The 23413-nt window shown below is 37.9% G+C and overlaps 1 protein-coding gene across 3 annotated transcripts in view; it reads right to left on the bottom strand.

Moving 5' to 3' along the window:
* Positions 1-23413, bottom strand: part of FAM120C (family with sequence similarity 120 member C) — a 147501-nt gene that overhangs the window by 42252 nt on the left and 81836 nt on the right. For 2 of the 3 annotated variants that reach the window (XM_070291608.1, XM_070291610.1), the window contains exon 10: positions 8110-8359. In XM_070291608.1, coding sequence (XP_070147709.1) covers positions 8110-8359 — 250 coding nt within the window. Of the gene's footprint in view, positions 1-3961; positions 4030-8109; positions 8360-23413 lie in introns of those variants that run through there. The other variant, XM_070291609.1, reaches the window with a different exon arrangement.

Raw genomic sequence — 23413 nt, 5'->3', positions numbered from 1 at the left:
TGGCTTTTATTGTTTTCCTTGTACAGGTCTCATGTTCAACCAGGTATGAATATGTCATCGGGGCTCTTCTAGGCCTCTCTTGAGTCTGTATGTAGCCATGTATATCTACACAATTTTCCAGATTCCCAGAACTATAAGGGAGCTTATTCAAGCCTTTTTTGGTTGTTTTATTGCTCAGATCTCCCAGTTAAATTTTTGGGTATGGTGTACTGCAACCACAGGCAACTAAGGTATTTGTCCCACATGATTGTTTGCCATTGATTTTGCTATTATTTTTGACAGTGCCCTGGGCTTGAAGGCTTCTTTATTTTCATTGAAAAAATGTGTTTCTTGTTTCAAGATTGGGTAAATCATTGCTCATCTTTTATTCTACCTGTTATTTTTTCCTTTACATTTATGTCTATAATAAATTTGTCTAGAATTTACGTGTGGTAAGGCTCTAACATGATGTTTTTTTTCCCCAAATACCAATTCAATTTTCTCAACAATTATTAACAATTCATCTATTCCTCGTTGATTTGAGAAGTTTTCTTTAGCATATTTTAAGTTATCATGTGTCTAGAGTCATATTCAGGGTTAGCTACACTAAAACAATGACCTGTCAATTTTTGTGCCAGTATCATATTATTATAGTATATGTTTATAATACACCCTGGCTTTTTTGTTGATATTGTTTGAGCCAAGACTCTTCTTACTGCTCTTTTAAAACATTGCAGCACTGTTTATAATAGCCAGGACATGGAAGCAACCTAGATGTCCATCAGCAGACGAATGGATAAGAAAGCTGTGGTACATATACACAATGAAGTATTACTCAGCCATTAAAAAGAATACATTTGAATCAGTTCTAATGAGGTGGATGAAACTGGAGCCCATTATACAGAGTGAAGTAAACCAGAAAGAAAAACACCAATACAGTATACTAACACATATATATGGAATTTAGAAAGATGGTAACAATAACCCTGTATGAGAGACAGCAAAAGAGACACAGATATATAGAACAGTCCTTTGGACTCTGTGGGAGAGGGCAAGGGTGGGATGATTTGGGAGAATGGCATTGAAACATGTAAAATATCATATGTGAAATGAATCGCCACTCCAGGTTCAATGCATGATATAGGATGCTCAGGGCTGGTGCACTGGGATGACCCAGAGGGATGGTATGGGGAGGGAGATGGGAGGAGGGTTCAGGATGGGGAACACGTGTATACCTGTGGCAGATTCATGTTGATGTATGGCAAAACCCAATACAATATTATAAAGTAATTAGCCTCCAATTAAAATAAATAAATTTATATTAAAAAATAAAAATAAAAAATTATAATCTATTATCATTCATTTGCTTTTCCAACATACTTTAGAATTATTCTGTCAGGTGAACAAAAATTATTTCTTATGCATCTTTATATATCAGGATGGCACAAGATTAACTCAAATGTTTTATTATTGCTATGAATGAATCTTCTGCTTCTTAATAGAACTGTTCCTATGAAGAGATGCCTAAACTTTTGCCATGAATCTAGAGGACAAACTTTGTCCAATTTCATGTTGCATTTCTGGAAAATTGTTGAGTTTGGAATGTACCTATGCTAGAAATGGTAGGGCCTTGGCACAAGCTTCACCTTATTCAACAGGGCTACATCCCAGCCCTAGAAGCCTGACAGAGTTCTTCATTATCCTTCCCTTCTCAGTAGTGACTATTATATGTATTAAGTGAAGTGGATGAAAGATGCTCAGTCATGTCCGACTCTTTGCAACCCCGTTGCCTATGCAGTCCATGGAATTCTCCAGGCCAGAACACTGGAGTAGCCTTTCCCTTCTCCAGGGGATCTTCCCAACCCAGGGATTGAACCCAAGTCTCCCCATTGCAGGCAGATTCTTTACCAACTGAGCTATGAGGGAAGCCCATTTTATGGGCTTATTAATACATATTATATGTATTAATGCCTTCCTCAAACATATCAAGTTTTCCTAGTAGATACTCATTTCTCTAAGCCAACTGTCCAAGAACTGCACCAACTTAAGTTTTAGCTACAACTTGCCCAGCATTACTTTTATAAGGGGTATCTCTTAACTACAGTTAGTAGAAGCAACTGAGGAGTTTAGATTCCTAACACTCAATCAGATCATAGTTCAATACTCCTACAAAGTCTTAAACTGATGGACAATGCAGTATTTAGGATGAGTTAATTTTCATTCAAAGTTGAATTTTAAATTCCCATTAAGATTTCCTGTTAATCTTTAAAACTGTATTTTCTACCATTTTGTCTTTTAAAAAGCAGAGGAGTTTGAAGTTGGACAGACTTTAGTTCAAACTCCTATTAGTTACATATAAAATCTCTTATTAGTTACATAACCTTTGTAAGGTACTTCTCTTTGACCCTTTGTTTCCTCTTCTATAAATGGAGATAAATAACACTTTTCAGCACTTTTATGAGGATTAGAAGCATTGAACACAAAGGGCTGACTTGGCATATTGCCAGGTACATAACATGTAATATTATAGAACATGTTCTTGTTGATTTTGTGAACATTGCTAATTGCCTTGTGCTTTAATAATGATCTTATATGAATTACTGATTTTTACAGTGAAGTTCCCCCAACACTGAAAGACTTCAGATGATGCCTCTTCTTTTTGGGTTCTTGGGTCTTTTTAAAAGTAATCTCTATATCTTTTACCCTGCTTTTAAGGAGTGGCCTATCACTTATTACTATCCTGGGGCTGGTTCTAAGAATAGCTCCCACTCTCTGTCTCACCTCCCTTACAATTTTCTGCTTCTAATTTGTTCTACACTGGGAAATCAGATGACAAAACTGTCAGAAATGTGTCTAAATTAAGAATACATAGGTTGATCAGAAAGCTAAGGGGTTCTCTTCAGGGGAAGAATATAGAGCCTATTAAAGCATAGTCTTTGTGATAGCTGGTAGAGCTGTTAATAAGTCATTTTTACTTATTTTCATGTTCTTGGATATGTTTCAAAAACCCAGAGAATCAAATAAATGGGAAAATGAGCTACTACTATACTTTTGAGAAAAAAAGATAAACAAAACATGCAATTCTAGAGTTAATATGAGATAATGTAGGGGTGTGATGCAGGAATGTGTTAGGAGCTAGGAGGAATGAATATAATCCATTATTGGGAAGCCTTGTTAAGTCACCAATCTTAACATTAAGGTAGTTAGAATATTAACATATATTAAGCATCTATTATGTGATTATGTGATAGGGCCCCTGCATGTATTATCTCAATCTTCAAACAGCTCTGAGAAGTAAGAATTATTATACCCATTTATGGTGAGGAAATGGATACTCTGAAAGGTTAAAGTGACTTATTCAAGTTAAAAAGTGACAGAGCCAGAATTTAAACTAAGGTTTGTTCAATTTCAAAGCTCAAAAATCTGTAACCATCTGGTGATTTGTAAGGACTGACTTCCTCTTTGTATAAAATTTATTTACTCTACATCAGCAAATAAACAATGAGAACATTTAATTAAAAAAAAATGGAATACCATCAACAATTACAATGATATATATCAAGTGTCTAGGAATTAATTAAAAATGCAGAAGACCTTTATGAAGAATATTAACTCTACTTAGGACATAAAATTCTGTATACTTGAAAATAATATAATATTGTAAATCAACTATACTTCAAAAAAGACTGAAAGAGAGATCTGAATAAAGGGAAAGTTAGACTATGATCTTAGGGTAGAAGGACAACATTATAAAGATGTCAATTCTCCCTAAATTAATTCAATTCATTCACCAAAAAGCCCAACAAGATTTCGTGGAAAATGGACTAAATTTAAATTATATATGGAAGATTAAAGATTCATGTGGTTCAGGAGCAGTCAGTACAAGTCTGAAACAAGAAAAGCAAAGAGTAGAGATTTAACCTACCTGCTATTAAGGCAAATTACAAACCCTTCATAAATGAATGAATGTGACATTGGTGAGGGAGCAAATAGGCAATGGAACAAAATAAAATTCAGGGATGAACTCAAGTATATATAGGAACTTGGTACCTAGGAATGGTAACAAAAAGCAATGGGGAGAGAAGAGATCATTTAATAAATGGAGTTGGGAAAACTGGATTATTATGTAGAGAAAATAATACTAGACCCTTTCTTAAAGCATACACAGAATAAATACCCACTAAAGACCTGAAATGGATGGCAATATTATAAAACTATAATGTAAACAGTTACATCATAGTTACAGAAAAAGTAGAAACATCTTTATGACTCATGGGTAGGGAAGAATTTATTAAATAAGATCCCCAAATCACACACCATAAACACACAGATTGATGGGTTTGACAAAATCAAATTAAATACTCATTGGTTAGGGGTAAAGTGTACTGATATCTGCCATTTACCTGGAAATGAATCAAAAAGGATAGATAAATGGATGGTTAGAGATAGAGAGAGGGATAGTTATATTAGATAAGGCTGTTATTGTTAATAATAATAGAATCTAAGCAGTGCTCATATGAGTGTTTGCCATACTATTCTTCCAATTAATCTTTATATGTATGTATGTATATGGGCTTCCTGGGTGGTGCAGTGGTAAAGAATCCACCTGCCAATGCAAGAGAAGTGGGTTTAATTTCTGGGTCGGGAAGATCCCCTGGAGTAGGAAATGGCAATCTACTCCAGTATTCTTGCCTGGAAAAATCCCATGGACAGAAGAACCAAGTGGGTTATGGGTTACAGTTCATGGGGTCACAAAGAATCAGATATGACTGAGTCACTGAGCAAAGCACACATGTATGTATGCGTATGTGTGTGTGTGTGTGTGTGGGAGGGCTTCCCTGGTGGCTCAGATGGCAAAGAATCAGTCTGTAATGCAGGAGACCTGGGTTTGATCCCTGGGTTGGGAAGATCCCCTGGAGAAGGGAATGGCTACCCACTCCAGTATTCTTGCATGAAGAATTCCATGGACATAGGAGCTTAATATAGACATACATATATATACACATACATATATACATATGTATATGTATATATATAGGCCGTGCCATATGGTATGGCATGCAGAATCTTAATTCCCTGACCAGAAACCCATGGCCCCTGCAGTTGAAGCGCAGTCTTAACCACTGGATGGCCAAGGAAGTCCCAATTTTCTATATGTATGAAATCATAATAATGAAAAGCCAGTGAAAGTGAAATAATTTTGTTCAAAAAGAATATTGTACATGAAGTTTTAAAAAATTGTGGCTGACTGGAAAAGAAATTTGACACATACACACACACATATATAAAAGGCATCTGCTATATTTGTATGTCTACACATATATATATCTCACAAAAAAACTTATGTAATCAGCAAGGAAAAGATAAATAACCTAAAAGAAAATTTGCAAGATAAATAGGCACTTCAGAGAATGAGAAAACAAATAGCTAATATATTATATATAAAATAGAAAAGTGAAAGTGAAGTTACTCAGTCGTGTCCAACTCTTTGTGACCCCATTGCCTATGCAGTTCATGGAATTCTCCAGGCCAGAATACTGGAGTGGGAAGCCTTTCCCTTCTCCAGGGGATGTTCCCAACCCAGGGATTGAACCCAGGTGTCCCCCATTGCATGCAGATTCTTCACCAGCTGAGCTACAAGGGAAGCCCAAGAATACTAGAATGGGTAGCCTATCCCTTCTCCAGTGGATCTTCCTGACACAGGAACTGAACCAAGGTCTCCTGTATTGCAGGCAGTCTCTTTATCAACTGAGCTATCAGGGAAGCCCTATATATAAAATAGAAGATCAAATAAATGCAAAGTAAAATAGAAGATACTACAAAAAAGATCTTCAAGACCAAGATAATCACAATGGTGTGATCACTGACCTAGAGCCAGACATCCTGGAATGTGAAGTCAAGTGGGCCTTAGAAAGCATTACTACGAACAAAGCTAGTGGAGGTGATGGAATTCCAGTTGAGCTATTTCAAATCCTGAAAGATGATGCTGTGAAACTGCTGCACTCAATATGCCAGCAAATTTGGAAAACTCAGCAGTGGCCACAGGACTGGAAAAGGTCCGTTTTCATTCCAATCCCAAAGAAAGGCAATGCCAAAGAATGCTCAAACTACAGCACAATTGCACTCATCTCACACACTAGTAAAGCAATGTTCAAAATTCTCCAAGTCAGGCTTCAGCAATACGTGAACCGAGAACTTCCTGATGTTCAAGCTGGTTTTAGAAAAGGCAGAGGAACCAGAGATCAAATTGCCAACATCTGCTGGATCATGGAAAAAGCAAGAGAGTTCCTGAAAAACATCTACGTCTGCTTTATTGACTATGCCAAAGCCTTTGACTGTGTGGATCACCATAAACTGTGGAAAATTCTGAGAGTGATGGGAATACCAGACCACCTGACCTGCCTCTTGAGAAATCTGTATGCAGGTCAGGAAGCAACAGTTAGAACTGGACATGGAACAACAGACTGGTTCCAAACAGGAAAAGGAGTACGTCAAGGCTGTATATTGTCACCCTGCTTATTTAACTTATATGCAGAGTACATCATGAGAAACGCTGGACTGGAAGAAGCACAAGCTGGAATCAAGATTGCCGGGATAAATATCAATAACCTCAGATATGCAGATGACACAACCCTTATGGCAGAAAGTGAGGAGGACCTAAAAAGCCTCTTGATGAAAGTGAAAGAGAAGAGTGAAAAGGCTGGCTTAAAGCTCAACATTCAGAAAACAAAGATCATGGCATCTGGTCCCATCACTTCATGGGAAGTAGATGGGGAAACAGTGGAAACAGTGTCAGACTTTACTTTTGGGGGCTCCCAAATCACTGCAGATGGTGACTGCAGCCATGAAATTAAAAGACGCTTACTCCTTGGAAGAAAAGTTATGACCAACCGAGAGAGCATACTCAAAAGCAGAGACATTACTTTGCCAACTAAGGTCTGTCTAGTCAAGGCTATGGTTTTTCCAGTGGTCATGTATCGATGTGAGAGTTGGACTGTGAAGAAGGCTGAGCACCGAAGAATTGATGCTTTAGAACTGTCGTGTTGGAGAAGATTCTTGAGAGTCCCTTGGACTGCAAGGAGATCCAACCAGTCCATTCTGAAGAAGATCAGCCCTGGGATTTCTTTGGAAGGAATGATGGTAAAGCTGAAACTCCAGTACTTTGGCCACCTCATGAGAAGAGTTGACTCATTGGAAAAGACTCTGATGCTGGGAGGGATTGCGGGCAGGAGAAGGGGATGACCGAGGATGAGATGGCTGGATGGCATCACTGACTCGATGGACATGAGTCTGAGTGAACTCCGGGAGTTGGTGATGGACAGGGAGGCCTGGCATGCAGGAATTCATGGGGTCGCAAAGAGTCGGACTCGACTGAGCGACTGAACTGAACTGAACTGAACTGAACTTGAAACCCAATGGATTGGCAAAAATTAAGAAGTTATATAAGAACTGGCAATAATATGAAGAAATAGAAACTCCTTATGTGCTATTCATAATTTAGAACAAATTGCTAGAGAAATCTAGCAATATTTGGTGAAAAATTTATATGCACATTTTACAGGATCCAGGACTTCTACTCTAAAATGCATACTTCTGATAAACTGACACAGAAACACAAAGAGACAGAGACATCTGTGAAGATATTTCTGAAGCACTGTTTGAATACCTAAGAACTGGAAACTATCTATCAAAGAACAAATAAAGTACTGTGATATTAGTACTTGTTGGAATATAATTCAGCAGTCATCAAGAATGAACCATATATGAATATGGATAGATCTAAAAAAGAACACTGAATGAAAAGAGTAAGAAACAGAATTGAGATGTACAACATAATATCTCTTATGTTTAAAAAAAATCTATACAAATAAACATCACTAGAGATTGTACATGGATATGGATCTTGCCAACCCAGGGATTGAACCCAGGTCTCCTGCATTGCAGGCAGATTCTTTTACCATCTGAGCTACTAGGGAAGCCCATATATATGTCATGGCAATCAATTCCAGTGTTTCTAAAGTCAGCATAAAACCTCCCCACTTCAAAATACCATAAAAACCACTTGCTTAAGGGAAATGTCAAGAAAGTAAAAGAGAAATGAACTGACCAATTCCGGGTCACATGGCTTACCGGAGTACACAGCACATGAGCAGCAGATGGGTGGGGACGTTAGCTGGATTGAGCATACTGGGTGTGTCTGACTTCATACAGGCCAGGAAGGCACGCATCCTTCTGTTTTTGTCCTCAACTGCTTTGCCTAGCCAGAGCTTCTTGAGGTTTGGGCAAGTCCATTCTCGAAATGTCAGTGCAGACACCAGCTCTGGGGTTTGAGGTGACTTCCCTTTATAGGCAGACCACTCTTTAAGAATCACTGAAGGAACTAAAAGACAGAAATTGAGGAAAAACTGGCTTTAGAGACTCTGAGCTTTTCACCACTGGTCACAACTGACAGAATCCATCACACTTCAACATCTTTATATTTTCTGTCACTATAATTTTTATTGTTAGCAGCAGTAATGGTGAGAATAGTAAGCATTTATCAGATGCTTGGTATGTATTAAGTATTTTATATATAAATGTAAATCTTACTTCTCTAGACAAACCTGAGAAGCATTATATTATCACAAAATATAGTACCCATTTTATAAATGAAAAACAACCAAAGCTCAACTGTCACATAGTTCTACAGTCATATAGTAGTCCCTCCATTATTCACAGGGAATACATTCCAAGACCCCCAGTGGACACCCAAAACCATGCATAGTACTGAATCCTGTATATACTATGGTTTTTCCTATACCTATAAACCTATGATAAAGGTATGCAAGAGATTAAGAACAATAATAAAATAGAACAATTATACTGTAATAAAAGTTATCTGAAAGTGGTTCTCTCTCAAAAAATCTTATTGTACAAATTTAATGCCTTTTCCATCTTAACTAAGCCCTTACCATGTATTGTGTCCATACCTTTTGCAGTCCAAGATGTGACAGCAAAACTAGCATTAATTTCTTTTTCCTTCTTCACAGTTTCACAGATAGAAGACTTGTTCTTACCATACGTCTTTTGTTCTTAGTACAGATGTTAGCAACGTCAGCATATCATTTTTTCCTTCCCTTATTAATTATTGAGAACTTAATAATAATAATTAACTATTAATTATTGAGAACTTTTACCTTTTCACTTAAAGAAAGCACTTTCTTGTTTCTCTTTGGCATATTTGAACTGCTAGTATCACTACTCTTGCACTTTGGGGCCATTATTAAGTAAAATAATGATTACTTGATCACAAGCACTTCAACTGATTATAGGGACATCCCTGGCTGTCCAGTGGTTAATATTCTGCACTTCCACTGTAGCGGACACAGGTTCAATCCCTGGTTGGTGAACTAAGATCCTGCATGCCTCACTGTGTGGCCAAAAAAATAAATAAATAAAATAAAATGATTTTAATACAATAGCGAAGATAGGAAATAGACATTGGTACAACTGTGTGTATAGTTCTACATCATGTGTAGATTCACGCAGTTATCACCACAATCAAGATATAAAACTATTCCATCACCAGAAAGATTTCTCCTGTGCTACCCCTTTTATGGTCACATGCAATGCTCTCTGGCACCATCCTTGATCTCTGCCAAGCACTAATCTGCTCTCTATCTCTATAATTTTGTCAGTTTGAGAATGTTATTGAATCAGAATTGAATCAGAATGCAACCTTTTGAGACTGGCATTTTCACTCAGCATAATGCTCTTGAGATCTATTCATGTTGATGCATATATCAATAGCTCATTCCTACTTTGCTGAATAATATGCCATGGTATAGATGTACATGGTTTACCTTTTGAAGGACATCTAGGTTATGTCCAGTTTGGGGCTATTATGAATAAAGGTGCTATGAATATTTGTGTATAAGTTCCTACATAAAAATAAGTCTTCATTCTCTAGCATAAATGCTCCAAAAATGTGCTACACACTTATTTTTAGTCTACTTTTAGTTTTAAGGAACTGCCAAATTGTTTTCTAGAGTGGTGGTATCATGTTACATTCCATCAGCAAATCATGAGTGATCCAGTTTTCCCACATTCAATCTAGCATGCTCTATTAACACCATTATTCATTTTAGCCATTCTTTTTTTAAATTTATTTATTTTAATTGGAGGTTAATTACTTTCCAATATTGTATTGGCTTTCCCATACATCAACATGAATCTGCCACAGGTATACATGTGTTCCCCATCCTGAACCCCGATAGATAGGTATGTAGCAATACTTCACTGTGGTTTTGATTTGCATTTCGCTAATGGCTAATGATGGCGAATATATTTTCATGTCTTTATATTCCACACATATATCTTGTTCAGTGAAATATCTGTGAATGTCTTTTGCTGATTTTCTAATTGGATTATTTTAATATTGTTCAGTTTTGAGAGTTCTTGCAGATACTCTCTTTCAGAGTATTTCAGATCCTAGTCTAGATATCTGGCACTTGTTCACCTGTGGATTTCCAGCTGATCCAGTACTATTTGTTAAAAAGACAATCCTTCCTCCAACGAAGTGCTTCTGCAGCTCTGTCAAAAATCAGTTTGCTGTACTTGTGTGAGGCAATTTTTGGGTTCTCTATTCTGTTCCATTGGTCTATACCACTGTTGATCACAGTCTTAATCACTGTAGTGACATATTAAGTTTTATAATCAGGTAGAGTGATTGCTCCCAAATTATTATTCCTTCTCAAAAATGTTTTAGCTATGCTAGGTCCTTTCTTTTTCCATATAAATATTAAAATAATCTTATCTTCATATATACAGAATCCTGATAGAATTAGATATAAACTCTGTTAAATCTATATACAATTAATTTAAAAAATTCCAACAAACAAAAGTCCAGTACCAGATAATTTGATAGTGAATTCCCCCAAAATTTAAAGGAGAGCTACCACCTATCCTTCTCAAATGATTCAAAAAAAAACTGAACAGGGAGGAATGCATCTATACTCATTCTATATAAAACAAAAAACATCGTTCAAGAATACAGGGAAAATAAAGACATTTTCAGATGAAGGAAAACTAGGATACTTTAAAAAAAGCAAACCTATCCTAAAAGAATGACTACAGGGAATGATAAAAGACTACAGGGAATGATAAAAGAAGGAATTTTGGAATTATCAGGAAGGAAGAAAAAACAATGAAAAGAACAAATATATGGATAAATACAATATATTTTCTTTCTTCTGAGTTTTCTAAATTATATCTCACAGTAAGCAAAAACTATAACAATGTCTGTAGAGAAAATAATTAAGACAATTATAAGTGGAGAAAGGTAAAAGAGATGTAATAGAGGTCAGGTTCACCTCACTTGAACTGGTAAAACGTCAACACCAGTATAGACTATGATTAAGTTATGTATATACAATGTAATACCTAGTAAATACACTAAAGTAGTTATACAAAGAGATACATTCAAAAACATATAGATAAATAAAAATGGAATTCTAAAATAAGTTCACGTATCTATAGGATGGGAAGGATAGGAAAACAGAGACATGAAAAACAGAACAAACAAGTAAAAATAAAATGACAGACTTAAACTCTAACATGCCAATAATTACATTAAATACAAGTAACTTGGTAAAGTAAAGTAAATTGGTCGAATGACACCAATTAAACACACTGTGGAATCTAAAAAGATGACACAAGGGATTCCCTGATGGTGCAGTGGTTAGGACTGGGCACTTTCACTGCCAGGGCCCAGGTCCAATCCCTGGTCAGAAAAACTAAGATCCTGCAAGCAGAGTCGTGAGGCCAAAAAGAAAAAAAAGAGAGAGAGAGAGAGACACACACACACAAATGAACTTATTTACAAAACAGAAACAGAAACAGAAACAAAACTTCAAAAACAAACTTATGGTTACCAAAGCAAAAAGGAAAGGGCTGGGAGGGAGGGATAAACTAGGAGATTGGGATTAAAACATACGCACTACTATACATAGAAGATATAAAGCAACAAGGACCTACTGAAAAGCACAGGGAACTCTATTCAATATTCTGTAATAACCTCTATGGGAAAAGAATCTGAAAAAGTGGATATATGTATAACTGATTCACTTTGCTGTACTAACACAACACTGGAAACTAACACTGAAACTAACACAACACTGTAAATCAACTATACCCAAACATAAAATAAAAGTTTAAAAAAGGGTTCCCTTTCCTCCACATCCTTTGCCAATATTTGTTGTCTTTTTGATAACCATTCTGAAAGGTGTAAGGAGATATCTCACAGTGGTTTTTATTTGCATTTCCCTGACGACTGGAGAAGTTGAGCATTTTTTCACATGTCTGTTGGCCATCAGTATGTCTTTAGAAAAATGTCTATTCAGATCCTATGCCAATTATTTAATTGGGTTGTTTTTTTGATGTGGAGTACAAAGTATTCTTTGTATATTTTGGATATTAACCCATTGTTGGATAGATCATTCGCATATCTTTCCCAATTCAGTGCATAGCCTTTCTGTTTTGTTGATAGTTTCATATGCTATGCAGAGTTTTCGGTTTGATGGAGTCCCATTTATTTATTTTTGTTTTTGTTTACCTAACATGAGACATATCAAATAAGAAAAAAAAACAAACAACAAACCCTAACACTGATGTCAAAGAGCATAGGGTTTAGGTTTCTTTTAGAAGTTTTTATGGTTTTAGGTGTTACGTTTAACTGTTTAATCCACTGCATGTAGCTATCCACTTTTCCCAACACCATTTATTGAAGAGGCTGTCTTTTTCCCCATTGCATATTTTCGTTTCTTTTTCTCATAGATAAATTGCTTATGTAATTTTGGGCTTATTTATGGGCTCTCCATTCAGTTCCATTGGTCCATATATCTGTTTATGTGCCAGTACCATTCTGTTTTGATTACTGAAGCTTTGTGTGTAATACAGTTTGAAATTAGGGACTGTGATGCCTCCTGTTTTGTTCTTTTTTTTTTTTTTACTTTACAATATTGTATTGGTTTTGCCATACTTCAACATGAATCCGCCACAGGTGTACACATGTTCAGCAAAAGAGCCACAGATGTATAGAACGGTCTTTTGGACTCTGTGGGAGAGGGAGAGGGTGGGATGATTTGGGAGAATGGCATTGAAACACGTATAATATCATATAAGAAACGAATCGCCAGTCTAGGTTTGATGCAGGATACAGAATGCTTGGTTCTGTTTTGTTCTTTTCTTTAAAATTTACAACATTGTGTTAGTGTCAGGTGTACAGCAAAGTGACTCCATTTTATACACATTATACATAGGCTTCCCTGGTAGCCAGGTGGTAGAGAATCTGAACTTGAATATATAATACAAGATATATATAATTATAACTATATAATATATGTAACATATATATATATTTTCAGATTGTTTTCTCATATAGATAATTACAGAGTATTGAGTTTCCTTGGCTACACAGTAGATCCTTATTGATTATCTGCTTTATGCATGCATGCTATGCATGCTAAGTCACTTCAGTTGTGTCCAACTCTTTGTGATCCCAAGGACTATAACCCACCAGGCTCCTCTGTCCATGGAATTTTCCAGGCGAGAATACAGAGTGGGTTGCCATTTCCAACTCCAGGGGATCTTCTTGACCCAGGGATCAAACCCATGTCTCTTCTATCTCCTGCATTGGCAGGCAGGTTCTTTACCACAAGCGCTGTTTATGTTAATCCCAACCTCCTAATTTATCTTTTCTCCCCAGCCTTTCCCCTTTGGTAACCATAACTTTGTTTTTGAAGTCTGTAAGTCTGTTTCTGTTTTATAAATAAGTTCTTTTGAGCCACTTTTCAGATTTTCCACACATAAGCAGTATCATATGATATTTGTCTTTCTCTAACTTACTTCACTTAGTATGATAATCTCTAGTTCCATCTGTACTGCTGCAAATGGCATTATTTCATTCTTTTGTAACGGCTTGAGTAATATCCTAGTGTATGGTGTGTGAGAGAGAGAGTGAGAGTGAGTGTATTCCATTATCTTCTTCATAGATTACTCTGTTGATGGAAATTTAGGCTGCTTTCATGTCTTGGATACTATAAATAGTATTGCTATAACCATTCGGTTGCATGTATCTTTTCAAATTAGTTTTCACCTTTTCCAGATATATGCACAGGAGTGGGATTACTGGATCATATGGTAGTTCTAGTTTTAGTTTTTTAAGGAAAAACACCATACTGTTCTCCATGTTTTTTTTGTTTTTAAGACTTTATGGCTATTTGGGTCTTCTGTGTTTCCATATAAATTTTAGAGTTGTTTTAGTTCTGTGGAAAACATTGTTGGTATTTTGATAGGGATTGCATTGAATCTGTAGATTACCTTAGATAGTATGGTTTTTGGCAATATTAACTCTTTGATTCCACAAACAATTATATCTTTCTGTTTGTGCTATCTTCAATCTCTTTCATCAAAGATTAATAATTTCCTGAATATAGGTCCTTTAACACCTTGCTTAGATTTATTCCCAGGTATTTTAATTTTTTTAATTGGAGGATAATAGCTTTACAGTGTTTTACTGGTTTACTTTAATCTTTACATGACTGTTTGTTGGGAGTTTTTGATTACGGATTCAATTTCATTAAATTGGCCTGTTCATATTTTCTATTTCTTCCTGATTTAGTCTTGGGAGATTGTACATCTCTAGGAATTTCTACTTTTCTTCTAAGTTGTCCACTTTATTCATTTTTTAATTTTTAAAAATTTCTGTTGTATATTGGAATATAGTTGGTTAACAATGTTGTTAGTTTCAGGCATACTGCAAAGTGATTGAGCTATATGTATACATGTACCTATTCTTTTCCAAATTCTTTTCGCATTTAGGTTATTTTACAGAGTACTGACCAGAGTTCCCTGATTCCTGTTGGTTATCTATTTTAAATATAGCAGTGTGTACTTATTAATCCTAAACCCCCCAATCTCTCCTCCCACCTTCCCCTTGATATAGGTTGTCCATTTTATTGATGTAAAATTGTCCATAGTAATCTCTTATGATCTTTTCATTTCTGTGGTGTTGGTTGTAGCTGCTCCTTTTTCATTTCTAATTTTATTGATTTGGGCCCTCTATTTTTCTTGATGAAGCTAGATAAAAATTTACCAGTTTTATCACTTCAAAGAACAGGGTCTTAAGTTCATTGATCTTTCTTATTTTTAGTCTCCATGGCATTTATTTCTGTTCTGATTTTTATCATTTCTTCTACTACCTTTGGGGTTTTTGCTCCTATTTTCTACTTTCTTTAGGTGTAAGGTTGGGTTGTTTCAGATTTTTCTTTTTCCTAAGGCTGGCTTGCATCAGTTCAGTTCAGTTGCTCGGTGGTGTCTGACTCTGCGATCCCATGAATCGCAGCACGCCAGGCCTCTCTGTCCATCACCAACTCCTAGAGTTCACTCAGACTCATGTCCATTGAGTCAGTGATGCCATCCAGCCATCTCATCCTCGGTTGTCCCCTTCTCCTCCTGCTCCCAACCCCTCCTAGCATCAAAGTCTTTTCCAATGAGTCAACTCTTTTCATGAGGTGGCCAAAGTACTGGAGTTTCAGCTTTAGCATCATTCCTTCCAAAGAAATCCCAGGGCTGATCTCCTTCAGAATGGACTGGTTGGATCTCCTTGCAGTCCAAGGGACTCTCAAGAGTCTTCTCCAACAGCACAGTTCAAAAGCATCAATTCTGTAGCGCTCAGCCTTCTTCACAGTCCAACTCTCACACCCATACATGACCACAGGAAAAACCATAGCCTTGACTAGACGGACCTTAGTCAGCAAAGTAATGTCTCTGCTTTTGAATATGCTATCTAGGTTGATCATAACTTTTCTTCCAAGGAGTAAGCTTCTGTTAATTTCACGGCTGCAATCACATCTGCAGTGATTTTGGAGCCCCCCAAAATAAAGTCTGACACTGTTTCCACTGTTTCCCCATCTATTTCCCATGAAGTGATGGGACTGCATGCCATGATCTTTGTTTTCTGGATGTTGAGCTTTAAGCCAACCTTTTCACTCTCCTCTTTCACTTTCATCAAGAGGCTTTCTAGTTCCTCTTCACTTTCTGCCATAAGGCTGGTGTCATCTGCATATCTGAGGTTATTGATATTTCTCCCGGCAATCTTGATTCCAGCTTGTTTTTCTTCCAGTCCAGCGTTTCTCATGATGTACTCTGCATATAAGTTAAATAAGCAGGGTGACAATATACAGCCTTGACGTACTCCTTTTCCTATTTGGAACCAGGCTGTTGTTCCATGTCCAGTTCTAACTGTTGCTTCCTGACCTGCATACAGATTTCTCAAGAGGCAGGTCAGGTGGTCTGTATTCCCATCTCTCAGAATTTTCCACAGTTTACTGTGATCCACACAGTCAAAGGCTTTGGCATAGTCAATAAAGCAGACGTAGATGTTTTTCTGGAACTCTCTTGCTTTTTCCATGATCCAGTGGATGTTGGCAATTTGATCTCTGGTTCCTCTGCCTTTTCTAAAACCAGCTTGAACATCTGCAATTTCATGGTTCACGTATTGCTGAAGCCTGGCTTGGAGAATTTTGAGCATTACTTTACTAGCATGTGAGATGAGTGCAATTGTGTGGTAGTTTGAGCATTCTTTGGCATTGCCTTTCTTTGGGATTGGAATGAAAATTGACCTTTTCCAATGATACAGATGAACCTATTTCCAAGGCAGGAATAGAGACAGAGAGATAGAGAATGGACCTATGGACACAGTGGGGGAAGGGGAGGGTGGGATGAATTGGGAGATTAGGGTTGACATATATACACTACTATGTGTAAAACACATACACTGGGGCTTCCCTGGTGGCTCAGATGGTAAAGCATCTGCCTGTAATGTGGGAGACCCAGGTTCAATCCCTGGGTTGGGAAGATCCACTGGAGAAGGAAATGGCAACACACTCCAGTATTCTTGCCTGGAGAATTCCGTGATTGAGGAGCCTGGTAGGCTACAGTCCACGGGGTCACAAAGAGTTGGACATGACTGAGCGACTTCACTTTGCTTTGCTTATGTGTAAAACAGATAGCTAGTGGGAACCTGCTATATAGCACAGGGAGTTCAGCTCAGTGCTCTTTTGATGACCTAGATGGGTGGGATGGGCATGGAGTGGGAGGAAGTCCTAAGAGGGAGGGTATATATGCATACATATAGCTGATTCACTTTGTTGTACAGCAGAAATTAACACAATATTTTAAAGCACTTATACTCCAAAGAAAAAGTCTTTAAGTGTATAAATAATAGATGCTAGAGTGGGTGTGGAGAAAATAGAACCCTGCTAAACTGTTCGTTGGAATGTAAATTGTTGCAACCACCATGAAGAACCATACTGGGGCTCCTTAAAAAACTCAAAATAGAGTTAACATATATATGATCCAGCTACTCCACTCCTGGGCATATATCCAGAAAAGATGAAAACTCTAATTTGAAAAGAGACATGAATCCCAATGTTCATAGGAGCACTATATTTCAATAGCCAAGACACAGAAGCAACAACAAAAAAAGTCCTCTTAATCATAGGCTTTCCTGATGGCTCAGACGGTAAAGAATCTACCTGTAATGCGGGAGATCTGAGTTCGATCCTGGGTTCAGAAGATCCCCTGGAGGAGGGCATGGCAACCCACTCCAGTATTCTTGCCTGGAGAATCCCCATGGATATAGGAGCCTATTGGGCTATATAGGTCACAAAGAGCTGGACATGACTGAGCAACTAAGCACAGTACACAGCACATTTATCATAGGGGACTGGAATGCAAAAGCAGGAAGTTAAAAGATACCTAGAGTAACAGGCAAGTTTGGCCTTCAAGTACAAAATGAAGCAGGGCAAAGGCTAACAGAACTCTGCCAAGAGAATGCACTAGTCATAGCAAACACCCTTTTTCAACAATGTAAGAGACAGCTTTACACATGGACATCACCAAATGGTCAATACTGAAATCAGACTGATTATATTCTTTATTTGTAGCCGAAGATGGAGAAGCTGTATACAGTCGGAAAAAACAAGACCTGGAGCTGACTGTGGCTCAGATCATCAGCTTCTCATAGCAAAATTCAGGCTTACATTAAAGAAAGTGGGGAAAACAACGAGGCTAGTCAGATACAACTTAAATCAATCCCCTATAAATATACAGTGGAGGTGATGAACATTCAAGGGATTAGATCTAGTAAACAGAGTGCCTGAAGAATATGGACAAAGTAACAATGTACATGAGATAGCGAACAAAACCGTGCCAAAGAAAAACAAAGGCAAGAAGGCACAGTGGTTGTCTGAGGAGGCTTTACAAATAGCTGAGGAAAGAAGAAAAGCAAAAAGCTAGGGAGAAAGGGAAACGTACATCCAACTAAACACAGAGTTCCAGAGAATAGCAAGGAGAGACAAGAAGGTCTTCTTCAATGAACAATGCGAAGAGACAGAGGAAAACAACAGAAAGAGTAAGACTGGAAATCTCTACAAGAAAACTGGAAATATCAAAGGAACATTTCATCCAAAGATGGGCACAATAAAGGAAAGAAATGTTAAAGACCTAATAGAAGCTGAAGAGATCAAGAAGTGATGGAAAGATATCCAGAAGAACTGTACAAAAAGGATGTTAATGACCCGGATCTTAATAACCACAATGGTGTAGTCTCTCACTCAGAGCCAGAAATTCTGGAGTGTGAAGTCAAGTGGGCCTTAGGAAGCACTCCTGCCAATAAAGTTAGGGGATGTGATGGAATTTCAGCAGAGCTACTTAAAATCCTAACTGATGATGCTATTAAAGTGCTGTACTCAATATGTCAGTAAATTTGGGAAATGCAGCAGTGGCCATAGGACTGGAAAAGGCCAATCCACTTTCCAAGTCCCAAGAACGGCAGTACTAAAGAACGTTCAAACCACTAGACAATTACACTCATCTCTCATGCTAGTAAGGTTATGCTCAAAATACTACAAGATAAGGTTCAGCGTTAAGTGAACTGAGAACTTCTAGATGTTTAAGCTGGGTTTAGAAAAGGCAGAGGAACAAAAGATCAAATTGCCAACATTCACTGAATCATAGAGAAAGTAAGGGAATTCCAGAAAAACATCTACCTCTGTTTCATTGACTACACTAAAGTATTAAAAAAACTAAGATCATGGCATCCAGTCCCATTACTTCAAGGCAAATAAAAGGGGAGAAGGTAGGAGCAGTGACAGATTTCCTCTTCTTGGGCTCTATAATCACTGCAGATGGTGACTACAGCCATGAAATTAGAAGACGATTGCTTCTTGGCAGGGAAGCTATGGCGAACCTAGACAGTGTGTTAAAAAGCAGACATCACTTTGCTGACAAAGGTCGGTAGAGTCAAGACTAAGGTCTTTCCAGTAGTCAGGCACAGATGTGAAAGCTGGACAATAAAGAAGGCAGAGAACTGAAGAATTGATGCTTCTGAACTATAGTGCTGGAGAAGACTCTTGAGAGTCCCTTGGAAAGCAAGGAGATCAAACCAGTCAATCTTGAAGAAAACCAACTTTGCATACTCTTTGGACAGACTGATGTTGAAGCTGAAGTTCCAACACTTTGGCCCCCTGGCACGAACAGCCAACTCACTGGAAAAGACCCTGATGTTGGTAAAGAATGAAGACAGAAGAGGGTGAAAACAGAGGATGAGATGGTTAGATGGCAACACCGATTCAATGGACATGAACTTGGCCAAACTATGGGAGATGGTGAGGGACAGGGAAGCTGAGTGTGCTGTAGCCCACAGGTTCACGAAGAGTCATACACAACTTGGCGACTAAACAACAACAATAACAACAACAACAACACACAGTTATATTTCTCAGCCATAAAAAAGACTGAAAATCTACCATTTGCAGCAACATGGATGGACCTAAAGAATATTATGCTTAGTGAAATAAGTCAGACAGAGAAAGACAAATATCATATGATATCACTTACATGTGGAATATATAAAAATGATATAAATGAACTTATTTACAAAACAGGAACACACACAGGCTTTGAAAACAGACTTAACAGTTATCAAAGGGGGATAGGGGAAATAAATTAGGAGTTGGGGATTAACAGATGAAAGGTTGTTGCTGAGCCATGAAAGACACCGGGATTCTTGGCCTTTGGAGGAGAGGAATTCAATCTGGGGCCAGTGACAAGGCTTGATCACTCAGAGCTTTTGCGTGATCAAGTTTTATTAAAGTATAAAAGAGATAGAGAAAGCTTCTGACACAGACATCATAAGAGGGAAGAAAGAGTGCCCCCCCTGCTAGCCTTTAGCAGTATGTTATATACCTGTCAGCAAGCAGTTAATTAGAGAAAGGGAATGTCTCAAAACTCAGAGTGGCACCAGGCCCCTCACCCACAACATGCATTTTGAGATAATACTAGAACAAGGTGAGTCATCCTGGGTCATAAACTGATTGACATGAATCTTGAAGAAAGGCAGGTTTCCAAGTAAACATATAGTTTCATTAACATAGAGTAGGAGAACAATATATGAGTAAAACATACTGGTTTGCTGAGCCATTATCAGTTCTGAGGTTCTGAGTCTTAAGAAAGACAGAGTCTAGAGTAAATACATAGTTCAGTAACATACCTTAAGAAAACCATTCCCATAAGAAAAAAGCATTGGTTAGCTCAAAGTTTGAGAAAAATTAAGATTAGGTGGAACCAGGTGCCATCATGGCAATACAAAATTTTAAGAGAACCCTCCTTTTAATTTTGTATAAAGAAGGGAAAATTTCCTTTTGCTGCTTAAGAGAGAGATAAAAAACGTCTGACATTTGCAGCCTATTTCTTTTGTTTGTAGACTCCTGGCCTTTCTGCCGGTTACCCTCTCATAGATACACACTACTATATATAAAGTAGATAACCAACAAGGACCTACTATATATATATACATATATATATATATAGCACACAGAACTATGTTGAAATATGTTCAATACCTATAATAGGAAAGAATATATATATAAAAAGGAACCAATTTTGCTGTACACCTAAAACCTACACAACACAATAATTCAAGTATACATCAATAAAAAAATCATTCTTCCTGTCTTTAGATTTGGAAGGGGTTGACTGTAATCTATCTTGTCATGATTTCTTTGGGTTTATACTATCTATAACTCACTCAGCTTCCCTGGTGGCTCAGCTGGTAAAGAATGCTCCTGCAATGTGGGAGACTTGGGTTTGATCCCTGGGTTGGCAAGATCCCCTGGAAAAGGGAAGGGCTACCCACCCCAGTATTCTGGCCTGGAGAATTCCATGGACTGGTATAGTACATGGGGTTGCAAAGAGTTAGGCATGACTGAGCAACTTTCACTTTCACTTTGGGGCTTCCCTGATAGCTCAGTTGGTAAAGATTCCACCTGCAATGCAGGAGACCCTAGTTTGATTCCAGGGTCCAGAAGATCCACTGGAGAAGGGATAGGCTACCCACTTCAGTATTCTTGGGCTTCCCTTGTGGCTCAGCAGGTAAAGAATCTGCCTGAAATGCAAGAGACCTGGGTTTGATCCGTGGGTTGGGAAGATCCCCTGGAGATGAGAAAGGATACACACTCTAGTATTCTGGCCTAGAGAATTCCACAGCCTGTATAGTCCATGTGGTTGCAAAGAGTTGGACATAACTGAGCAACTTTCACTTTCAGCGTCTTGACTCTGTAGGCTTGTTTTTGCCAAATATGAGAATATTTAAACTATTATTTCTTTAAGTAATTCTCTTCTCCTTCTGAGACTGATTTACACAAATATTAGATCTTTTATTATAATTCCACTGATCACTGTTCATTTTTCAGTCTATTTTCTGTTATTGAGACTAGATAATTTCTGTTTTTCTTTCTCTAGGTTCAAAATTATTTTCTCTGTTGTCTCCAATCTGCAGTTTAACCCATCCTTTGTGTATTTTATTTCAGTTATTGTGTCTCTTAATTTTTAATTTCCATTTATTTTTCTTTGTATATTAGATCTCTTTGCTAAGACTTTCCGATTTTAATTTGCAGATCACTCACCTAGAGCCAGACATCCTGGAATTTGAAGTCAAGTGGGCCTTAGAAAGTATCACGATGAACAAAGCTAGTGCAGGTAATGGAACTCCAGTTGAGCTACTTCAAATCCTGAATGATGATGCTGTGAAAGTGCTGCACTCAATATGCCAGCACATTTGGAAAACTCAGCAGTGGCACAGGACTGGAAAAGGTCAGTTTTCATTCCAATTCCAAAGAAAGACAATGCCAAAGAATGCTCAAACTACAACACAATTGCACTCATCTCACATGCTAGTAAAGTAATGCTCCAAATTCTCCAAGCCAGGCTTCAGCAATACGTGAACCATGAAATTGCAGATGTTCAAGCTGGTTTTAGAAAAGGCAGAGGAACCAGAGATCAAATTGCCAAAATCTGCTGGATCATCGAAAAAGCAAGGGTTCCAGAAAAACATCTATTTCTGCTTTATTGACTATGCCAAAGCCTTTGACTGTGTGGATCACAATAAACTGGAAAATTCTGAAAGAGATGGGAATACCAGACCACCTGACTTGCCTCTTGAGAAACGTGTGTGCAGGTCAGGAAGCAACAGTTAGAACTGGACATGGAACAGCAGACTGGTTCCAAATAGGAAAAGGAGTACGTCAAGGCTGTATATTGTCACCCTGCTACATCATGAGAAACGCTGGGCTGGCAGAAGCACAAGCTGGAATCAAGATTGCCAGGAGAAATATCAATAACCTCAGATATGAAGATGACACAACCCTTATGGCAGAAAGTGAAGAGGAACTAAAAAGCCTCATGATGAAACTGATAGAGGAGAGCGAAAAAGTTGGCTTAAAGCTCAACATTCAGAAAACGAAGATCATGGCATCTGGTCCCATCACTTCATAGGAAATAGATGGGGAAACAGTGGAAACAGTGTCAGACTTTATTTTGGGGGGCTCCAAAATCACTGCAGATGGTGACTGCAGCCATGAAATTAAATGACGCTTACTCCTTGGAAGAAAAGTTATGACCAACCTAGACAGCATATTCAAAAGCAGAGACATTACTTTGCCAACAAAGGTCCATCTAGTCAAGGCTATGGTTTTTCCAGCGGTCATGTATGGATGTGAGAGTTGGACTGTGAAGAAAGCTGAGCACCGAAGAATTGATGCTTTTGAACTGTGGTGTTGGAGAAGACTCTTGAGAGTCCCTGGGACTGCAAGGAGATCCAACCAGTCCATTCTGAAAGAGATCAGTCCTGGGGTTCTTTGGAAGGAATGATGCTAAAACTGAAACTCCAGTACTTTGGCCACCTCATGTGAAGAGCTGACTCATTGGAAAAGACCCTGATGCTGGGAAGGATTGGGGGCAGGAGGAGAAGGGGATGATAGAGGATGAGATGGCTGGATGGCATCATTGACTCAATGGACGTGAGTCTGAGTGAACTCCGGGAGTTGGTGATGGA

The sequence above is a fragment of the Ovis canadensis genome, chromosome X (assembly GCF_042477335.2).
Source record: "Ovis canadensis isolate MfBH-ARS-UI-01 breed Bighorn chromosome X, ARS-UI_OviCan_v2, whole genome shotgun sequence".
Lineage (NCBI taxonomy): Eukaryota > Metazoa > Chordata > Mammalia > Artiodactyla > Bovidae > Ovis > Ovis canadensis.
The sequence above is the reverse complement of the archived record's forward strand: the minus strand, read 5'-3'. Positions and strand labels throughout refer to the sequence as shown.